The sequence below is a fragment of the Callionymus lyra genome, chromosome 6 (genome assembly GCF_982586985.1).
Source record: "Callionymus lyra chromosome 6, fCalLyr1.hap1.1, whole genome shotgun sequence".
NCBI classification, from domain to species: Eukaryota; Metazoa; Chordata; class Actinopteri; order Syngnathiformes; family Callionymidae; genus Callionymus; species Callionymus lyra.
The window spans coordinates 11,594,386-11,604,810 of NC_141823.1; the positions used below are offsets into that span (position 1 = coordinate 11,594,386).

The 10,425-nt window shown below is 37.0% G+C and overlaps 1 protein-coding gene across 1 annotated transcript; it reads right to left on the bottom strand.

Moving 5' to 3' along the window:
- Positions 1 to 838: 838 nt before the first annotated feature.
- cplx3b (complexin 3b) lies at positions 839 to 10,014 on the bottom strand. Its single transcript, XM_087793598.1, has 3 exons — positions 9,717 to 10,014; positions 4,281 to 4,368; positions 839 to 3,378 (listed from the first exon to the last, which is right to left on the bottom strand). Exons 1-3 carry the CDS (start codon positions 9,872 to 9,874, stop codon positions 3,154 to 3,156), a joined length of 471 nt encoding a protein of 156 aa, XP_087649724.1. The 5' UTR covers positions 9,875 to 10,014; the 3' UTR covers positions 839 to 3,153.
- Between the last annotated feature and the right edge of the window lie 411 nt (positions 10,015 to 10,425).

Here is a 10,425-nt window from a genome sequence, read left to right on the forward strand (position 1 = left end):
ATGTTGAGAGTCGATTACTTCAACCTGCTTCAGGTGAGACAGTTCAAGTGACATCACTTCCTGGATTTTCCCTTTACCCCTTGATTTATTTATCCAATAACTTTTTTGTGGCCTTTTTCTCGACAGATCTAGTTGAATAGACATCTTGAAAAATAATAAAGATCAACTCATGCGAAAACCTGACTCACTCACATGTTTCAAAAGTTCAAGTCTTCCTCTCCAAGAAGCAGTAAGTCCCTCATCATGACCATGTTTTGAAGATAGTACTTTATAAAGTTCTACCGCGTCTGAAATCTCGGCGAACGAGAGGCTACAAGAGCGGATTTGATTATGCAGTAATAATTCGCTTCACTCCTCCTACAGCCAGCTGTAATCACGCCCGCTTTGTTTATACAACGAGTCACTTGGAGGTGGAGACGACGAGTGAAAAACCTCAATGACCAATCACGGCTGAGTGGGTGTGGTTATGGTTTTATCTGCAGTGTTTTCAGTGGGCGGAGCTTAAGCTCTTTAACTTATGTAAATATTAATTTAAAAGACAGTTTTGTACAAACAGACACACACTTATTAGTACAATAGAGTCCAACATCTATTTAAGACACACTTAAATCAACACATTAGTTGAGCTTTAAGAACTATGTAGAATGTTACAACTAGTACATTTTATATAACATAGAAGTAATATATGTGTGGTGTTGTTTTAATGAACCTTTGAGTCCATGTCATCCATTAAAACTTTCTTTTCAAATATTAGTTTCGACAAGTTTTGTGCGTCTCTCTGAGAGTGTGTCGCCCTCTAGTGTTCTACCGGTGTAACAATTAAGAAAAAGAAGCCCACTTTCCTAAAAATATTTTTATTGCAGTTAAAACTCCAAAATCACTTGAAAGACCTTCAGAAAACGAAACATTTGTGTATATTCTGTAATAAGGAAGAACAAAAAAAACACCCCACAAAAAGACAACACAAAATATCACATCTGGGATCGTTGTCTGATCTACTGAAGGACACACAAACACACACAAACAAAGCAAATAGTTCTATGGCTTCACTTCCCTCTATATTGTCTAATGATATAACAAACTCTTTTATTGCTATATTTCCTCTTCTTTATATTACTATGATCCTTTGAATACGCTGTTAACTTCTGATATATTCTTTTATATATATATATATTTTTATACTGCTGCGACAGAAAGAGTGTGGCAGTTGAATATTACTGTCAGACATGATGGCGAACGAGGGGCCGAAAAGAAAAACATCGGCCCTCCACTGCGACATGAAAACACACACACACACACAGGTTAAATGTAGCGTATATGTTACACAACATCAACGGCTCCTAAACGTCCTTCTTTTAAAACGGCAGCTAGGACGACGTGGATTCCAGCGTTAGCTGGTCGCCACCCCGAGCTAATCGATGGTTACAAAAAGACACCACTTATCACGGCAACACAAGTCCACCGGCACGACAACTGCACGACCCGGACACACACTGAGGAAATGGACGAAACCACGAAAACCGCTGGGCTGACAGCAGATACATTAACATCTTATACAACCCAAATATTACTCACACACACAGCGGTTACACACAGGGACGTATTTGTGCCATCTTCTAAAAAGGCTTTGGCGTACTAAAGCGCGACGTTTCTTTCCTGACGTCAGCCATGCTAGGTTGAATTTGGGAATGTTTGCACATGATGGTCCTTCATCCGAAATCTTTGTTGAAAGTAGCTCACGGGTGTTGGTAGCACGACAGAAGACAACCTTGTTTTGGAAGGCACACTGAAATACAGAAAAAGGCTTGAAATCCAAGATCGTGACAACGTACGGGTTATGGACGGGAATCATTGCAAGAGGAACTTTTTGTTAGCTACTTACGACAAAGATGTACCTTGAATGTGTAGGTACCACTTTACGATAAGGCCGGCGTACTGAAATCGATCCACGCTTAAGCTACAAAATCTACCATCAAACACGATAATATTGCGTATACATTATCGAATAAACGTGGTGTATTAGTCCCTTTCTTACCCAACAAAGTTGTTTTATTTGTCCAGCAAGAACTCTAAGTACAGATTACTTCCTTTTGAGCAAATTAAATAAATTTGGATTTAATCAACCCATTAAACAGAACACATTAAAATGTTTTGAACAACTTCAAAATGTACATTTAAGGAGAAAAACAAGTGTGCGCGATGAGACATATTTGAATTCAGAGGTGCTTGGATTAGCGTCTAATTCCTCAAAAACATATTGCGTTCTGTTTGGAAAATAATACGTTCTTGTTTAAGATTAATTTTGTTTGGGCTGGACTTTGTTTAATAGTTGTTTGCTTTGCTTTAAGTTGAAAAATTCATCTTAACGTTTAAAAATGATGTCGCAGTAGAGTTTAAAAGTTGCTCTATTTCATGAGGTTTTTAGTTAAATCCATATGATTAAACATGTATGTATAGTATGTATGGTCTTTTACTGCAAATAATGGCACCCTTTCCAATGCTAACACGTTAGCAATGTCCATTAGCATTGACTAGTTAGCATTAATAGCAGCATTTTCTGCTCACCTAGGCAAGCATCGTGTTGTGCGAAGGAGTTTTTGAATCTAAAGAATTGACTGTTGTTGTTCTTTAATCAGTTTTAGTTATAATGCAAATGTTTTTCTGAAACATTTGCTTTTGAATTAGCAACAGCGCTAACAATGCTATCCAATTAGCTGTGTGAAAACCCCCAAAAATTTGTCGTTATCTCTTTCGTTCGCTGAAATACGAGGCGAGTTAAGTCACTTTTCTAACTCCAGACTCTCACGGTAAAGTGGTAGAAGTTTGTGCTTCGACACAAAAGTCAATGGAAAAAATCAAATTTCCCAAATTCAACGTAACACGCCGACCGTTCGCGTCAATTCTCTGACTCAGGATCATGTGATCATGAGAGGGGGGTTCAAGGAGGAAGAGGGGGCGCGGGGGGTCTTCAGAAACTGAGCAGATGTCGAGCTGCCCTGAAGAAGCAGGAAGTCATGATGTTGTCGTTGCATTGTAAGAGCAGCTGCTTGATCAATTGAAGCATCACGAGTGGAACGACTTCCTCCTTCAGAGCAGCTCGTCTCCTCAGCGACCGCGAGGAGGAGGAGGAGGAGGATCCCTGGACCCGTCGGATCACATGAGGCTGCAGTTCTCTGTCTGCTTCTTCAGGTCCTCCAGCGTGGCCTGGGCTTTATCCTTCAGCTGGTCCATGTCCACGTTCTGCAGGTTGGACAGTTGGCCCAGGACCGACTGTTTGTGCGTCTCCTCCTGGTTGTCCTCGGCGATCATCTTGGCCAGCTCCGTGGGCAGGACCACGTCGTCGCCCGCCTGCTGGATCTGCGTCTCGTCCAGCTCGTTCTGCACAGGAAGTGACATCCAAGAGTTTCCTTTAGACCTGTTCCAGGACCGTGATCTACTCTTTGTCACTGTCCACATAAGGGTTGTGTACGAGCAAAGATCTGACAATAAGTATCACAATACAGGAGCTACTGTACGATGTATTGCAATACAATATATTTGTAGTATTGTCGAGTACTTGACTCTGGTGTTGAAGAATTTACAGACCACATTTGACACTTGACAAAGTCGTAACTGATTTCATTTGTTTTCAAACCAAAATATGCCTTAAACATCAGATTTAAAAGCTGTTGGTGTCGACTGTATCCTCTCGTCCTCAGTAATTTCTGGGATTTTTTTTTCATTTAGCTGCGGAGGGCGTAATGACTGCTGCCATCTAGCGGCAGGAAGTTTAATTGAAACGGAAAAAGCAACAAACTGTGAGAATATTTGCATGAAAATTGTAAACCAAAATTAAAGAAAGCCAATTATTTAATTTGAAACAAACTTTATTTAAAAATAAACAATAAAAGATGATGGATAGATGATAGAAACATATTATGATTTTAAAGCAAAAACATATCGCTGTTGAATATATATTATATCACTTAAAGACACACACAAAAATAACGCAATATTTAAGTGTATCTTTATTTTCACACACCCTTAGTCCAGATTTTCTTTTTGGACACCCCTATTTCCTCCCATATACACCTTACATTAGTTCATCCCACCTACTGTTGTGACACCATATTAGGATAATGAAAGTATAAAAGCACTTTAAGAGTGCAGACCTCTGCCAAGCCTACCAGTCCTTCACACAGATCGACCGCATGTTATTTGATCCGTACAACAACACACTGAACAAGTAGTAAGTGGTGGAATTTTTCCATGTTTTTTGGACCCAGACTGTCTTTATTTACCTTTGGTAATCTGTACTTGTCCCGGAAGTGACTCCGTACTGTGGCTCTCTCCGCCTTCTTCTGGGCGAAGTTGGCTTCTCGCTCTTGTCTGCGCAGAAGAGAGTGAAACGGGGTCACGACAACGTTGTGATGCAGAACGCTGAGTAACAACCATGTGACAGAAGTGTTGTGACTCGAGATGACCTCGCGCCGTCGCTGTCCTGGTTCGCCAGCTGGAGCGACTCTGGCATGTTCGTCCCATGTTTCAGGGAGAGATCAGGTGGTCCCTCCATTAGGTAACATCACCTGGTCACCTCCTCAGGTCACGTGACCAGATGTTGGATTCTGATTCGTGTTCGGTTAAGAGTTCTTATTTTACTACAACTAAAAAACAACAACACTATTTTTTATTATTTACCAAACCGCAACATTTGCATCATATTATGGTTGTGTACGGGCAAAGATCTGACAATACGTATCACTATACAGGAGGTACGGTATGATGTACGTATTGCAATACAATATATTTGCAGTATTGTCCAGTACTTGACTCTGGTGTTCCAGAATTTACCACATGACTTCACCACATAACTGCTTTTATTTGTTTTGAAACCAAAATATACCTTAAAAATCATCTTCAAAAGCTGCTGGTGTCGACTGTATCCTCTCGTCCTCAGTAATTAGCGGGATTTGTTTTTCCTTTAACTGCTGCCATCTAGCGGCTGGAAATTTAATTGCAACAAAAAAAGCACCAAACGTCGAGAATATTTGCATTAAATTGTATTGTAAAACAACAACAAACCTTATTTATTATTTAACGTAACTGCAACATTTTTTATCTCTGAACATTAACAGGTTATTACTATTGTTGAATTTAGTAGTATCATGAACTGTCAATCAAATTTTATTAGAGATCTAGTCTCATTTTTTTCTCTTTTTTTTGTCAATAATCTCAAATGATTCATTAAATGCAAGTCATCAGAGTAAAGTCAGGACTCGTGTGGTTATGAAGGTACATCAACATCCATTGTACGTATGATTAATTAAAAAATATGTTGATAATTAAATATAATTTAGGCATTTTTTAGTATCTTTTACATTTTTAAATCATGATTCTAGAAGTAGCTCACATGCTAAAAGTGTTAGCAGCTCTAAATGATATCATGAGAAGCATTTTCTTTTTAGGAATTTGTACCAATTATATAAAATGTATGTTTATTTTAGCAACAATAAGTCAATTAATACTAAATTACGTTATTATCTCGACTTCTTCTTTGACAAAGTTAAAATAATGATGTCTTAAATGTGATTTAGACTGTTTTTGTCATGTATTTTGCATTAATTATTGCTTATTTACACAATTAAATAGTCTAATGTCGAATAACGACCGTCCATGTGGGTCAATTAATGCAACATATTTTGAAGGTTCTTTCACATAAATGGTTTGAAACCTACGCTGCACATTAAATAGAAATAATGGTCATATACAGTATATTAATTAGTTTTTATGTGGTTTTGTAGTGTATTTCTACTTGAAACTTCTTGGAATATCAATGGAAATAATGTTTAAATGTTCGATTATCGAACATAATTCGTTTCTTGTATTCTGTAGTGTCACCAGCAGGGGGCAGGCTGGCGCTAAAGACTCATCTCGACCCTAATGCTGCTCATTTATCTGACAGGTGCTGCTGAGATGGTTCCTCCATCACAGCAACAAGAACATCAAAACCTGAAAGATGTTCTCCATCGACACCCAGCACTGCTCACTTCTCAACCATCGTGGAAATGAGCAGCGAGGGTTATTTTTAGAGCCAGGGGTCGAGGGGTGGGCGCCCGGGAAGGAGCCGGAGCACGAGTGACACTGGAGGACCCCGGGCAGGTTTTTTTTTTCAGTGTTCCCAATGTGTCAGAGGAAGGTCCTGGTGTCTGGAGACGAGTCCGTGGTCACGTGACTCCAAAGTTCACTTTGCATTAAGATGAGACGCTGAGCTACGAATAAAAGAAGGGAAAGTGTGTCTGGAGGTGCCGTTCTCAAGGTCGACTGGAAGGGTCTCGACCCCCCAGTTGAGCGTCCATCTTGTTTTGAGTAGTTACTGACTCGCACCGAAGGTCACGACAGAGGTCAACTCAATAGCCGTCAATAGATGGTTACACCACAGTTAGAAGCACATTAGCACTGATGAGTCTGAGGTGATGGTTTTAAACGCTTCACTTCATGAACACAATCGATTGACGGACACGGATCGATAAGAAGTGACCTTTGTTTACTTTAACCAACTGGAGATAGTTTGAGATGAAAACAGTTTAATTATAGTTGAAAATTGTTGGAATATAGTTGAAAATTGTTTGATTAAAGTTGAAAATTGTTTGATTACAGTTTAAAATTGTTTGATTATAGTTTAAAAATGTTTGATTATAGTTTAAAATTGTTTGATTATAGTTTAAAATTGTTTGATTATAGTTTAAAATTGTTTGATTATAGTTGAAAAATGTTGGATTATAGTTGAAAATTGTTTGATTATAGTTGAAAATTGTTGGATTGTAGTTGAAAATTGTTTGATTATAGTTGAAAATTGTTTGATTATAGTTGAAAATTGTTGGATTATAGTTGAAAATTGTTTGATTATAGTTGAAAATTGTTTGTTAAAGTTTAAAATTGTTTGATTATAGTTTAAAAGTGTTTGATTATAGTTGAAAATTGTTTGATTATAGTTGAAAAATGTTGGATTATAGTTGAAAATTGTTTTATTATAGTTGAAAATTGTTTTATTATAGATGAAAATTGTTTTATTATAGTTGAAAATTGTTTTATTATAGTTGAAAATTGTTGGATTGTAGTTGAAAATTGTTTGATTATAGTTGAAAATTGTTTGATTATAGTTAAAAAAAAATTGATTATAGTTTAAAATTGTTTGATTATAGTTGACAATTGTTTTATTATAGTTGAAAATTGTTTGATTACATTTGAAAATTGTTTGTTAAAGTTGAAAATTGTTTGATTATAGTTGAAAATTGTTTGATTACAGTTGAAAATTGTTGGATAATAGTTGAAAATTGTTTGATTATAGTTTTAAATTGTTTGATTATAGTTTTAAATTGTTTGATTACAGTTGAAAATTGTTTGATTATAGTTTAAAATTGTTTGATTATAGTTTTAAATTGTTTGATTACAGTTGAAAATTGTTTGATTATAGTTTAAAATTGTTTGATTATAGTTGACAATTGTTTTATTATAGTTGAAAATTGTTTGATTACATTTGAAAATTGTTTGTTAAAGTTGAAAATTGTTTGATTATAGTTGAAAATTGTTTGATTACAGTTGAAAATTGTTGGATTATAGTTGAAAATTGTTTGATTATAGTTTTAAATTGTTTGATTATAGTTTTAAATTGTTTGATTACAGTTGAAAATTGTTTGATTATAGTTTAAAATTGTTTGATTATAGTTTTAAATTGTTTGATTACAGTTGAAAATTGTTTGATTATAGTTTAAAATTGTTTGATTATAGTTGAAAATTGTTTGATTATAGTTTAAAATTGTTTGATTATAGTTGAAAATTGTTTGATTATATTTAAAAAAAATTGTTTGATTACAGTTGAAAATTGTTGGATTATAGTTGAAAATTGTTTGATTATAGTTAAAAAAATTGTTTGATTATAGTTTAAAATTGTTTGATTATAGTTAGAAATTGTTTTATTATAGTTGAAAATTGTTTGATTATAGTTAAAAAAATTGTTTGATTATAGTTTAAAATTGTTTGATTATAGTTGAAAATTGTTGGATTATAGTTGAAAATTGTTGGATTATAGTTGAAAATTGTTTGATTATAGTTAAAAAAAATTGTTTGATTATAGTTTAAAATTGTTTGATTATAGTTAGAAATTGTTTTATTATAGTTGAAAATTGTTTGATTATAGTTAAAAAAAGTTGTTTGATTATAGTTTAAAATTGTTTGATTATAGTTGAAAATTGTTGGATTATAGTTGAAAATTGTTGGATTATAGTTGAAAATTGTTGGATTATAGTTGAAAATTGTTTGATTACAGTTGAAAATCGTTTGAAATATAATTGAAAATATTTTGAAAATATTTAAAGAAGTCGTTTGATTACAGTTGAAAATTCTTAATACAGATGAAAATTGTTCGGTATCAGCTGAACAAAGATAAAGTTGCTTGATCGTATGTGAGTCACAAATACAAAACAAAAATGCGTCTTAACCTGATGTGTACGATTGTTTAAAAACATAAATGAACTGAAACTGATGTCAAGGACCTGCTGTGGTCGAAACAAACAAATCAAACATATAAATTGTCCTTAGATGTCACTAATGGTCATGTGACCTTCAGCTGGAGGTGTATCGACAGAAGACGTGTGTGTAGAACCTCCGTCACTGGTGTAAACACAAGGTCAAAGGGCAGCGGAAGATAATGACCCATCATGACCTGATCGGAGAGACCAGTCATGATGTCCTTCCAACAACTGATCATATGTCACCCCATTAACACAAGGACACACACACGCACACACACGCTGCCAACACACACTCACAAATAAACAAAAGATAAATATGTCCAAAAAATCAATCAAATAACACGCACAATAACAACACATTCACACGCACACACAATATTTTCCATTATCCATCCACACGCACAGTAAAAAAAACCTTAAAAATGGGCTTCACTTAATCACACCAACACACATGACACATGGATACACACTTTTGTGGAATACATCTATTAATATGACACACAAACTCAAACACACACACACACAAAATTCAAATCCTTCCACACACACTGTAAAAACACCATAGAAATTGGCTTCACTAAATCACACTAAATCAACACACACAGATACACACTTTTGTGGAATACATCTATTTATATGACACACAAACTCAAACACACACACACACACACAAAATTCAAATCCATCCACACACACTGTAAAAACACCATAAAAATGGGCATCACTTAAATCACACAAAATCAACTCACACGACACACACTTTTTTGGAACACATATTTTGATATGACACACAAACTCAAACACACACACACACACACACACACACACACACACACACACACACACACACACACACACACACACACACACACACACACACACACACACACACACACACACAATATTTCAATCCATCCACACACTGTAAAAACCCCACAAAAATGGGCTTCACTTAAATCACACAAAATCAACACACACAGATACACACTTTTGTGGATATGACACACAAACTCAAAGAAAACACACACAACACTTTTTTTTGTGTTGACCTCAACTGGAATATTGATGTTTGGACGGTTCTGAATCTCGGACTCACAACTTCATGTACGAGCATCTGTGCGCATCAGTGGTGCGTAAAGAGACACACACTCACACACGCTCACACACGACGACACACACGCTTTGTATATCTGGACACACACTTACTTCTCCTCCTCCAACTGTTGCTGGTACTGCTCGAACTCCTCCTGGGTCATGCCCTGCGCCGCCGCGTCCGACTTCTCCGCCTCGGGCTTCTCCTCGCCGAGCCCCCCGGTCAGGTTCTTCAGCTGACCCCCCACCACGTGCTTGACCATGAACGCCATGAGAGAGATCCCGGGTCCCGGAGCGAGAGGGTCTAGGAAGGTGAAGCGGCTCGTGCAGGCAGACGCGGCTCCAGCACCAGTGCGCGCGGACAGCTCCGTGAGAGAGAGAGAGAGTCCAACAAGAGAGAGAGAGTCCAACAAGTTCGACGCGCGGCTCCACCAATGGCGTGTCTGCAGATCCGAGACCCTCCGCTCCTGCTGCACCCAATCCTGCCGCGTCTGGAGCCCGATGACAAGTCAGAGCCGGACTCACGCACAGGACTCGCGGGATGGGGGGGGAGAGGGACGCACGTGACGAGCCTGCGTGGATGATTTTTTTTTTTTTTTTTTTTTTTTGGTGTGTGTGTGTGTGTGTGTGTGTGTGTGTGTGTGTGGTCGTCCTGACTCGTTCAGGGTCGTCGACGCGCGGAGGCGTGACGTCATCATTCCATACCAGAGCGTAGAAGCTCGTGACATCTCGAGAAGAAGAAGAAGAAGAAGAAGGGAAAAAAAAAACACTTTTGAAGAGAAGTCATATCTCATCTCTTCTGGGGTTTTTTTTTTTTTTTGGG

Excerpts from the sequence above, each read along its gene's own strand:
- cplx3b (XM_087793598.1), bottom strand. The coding sequence starts at position 9,874 with ATGGCGTTCATGGTCAAGCACGTGGTGGGGGGTCAGCTGAAGAACCTG. Across the intron at positions 4,369-9,716 it reads CAACAGTTGGAGGAGGAGAA|ACAAGAGCGAGAAGCCAACT; the intron begins GTAAGTGTGTGT and ends TCTTCTGCGCAG. Across the intron at positions 3,379-4,280 it reads ACAAGTACAGATTACCAAAG|AACGAGCTGGACGAGACGCA; the intron begins GTAAATAAAGAC and ends CTTCCTGTGCAG.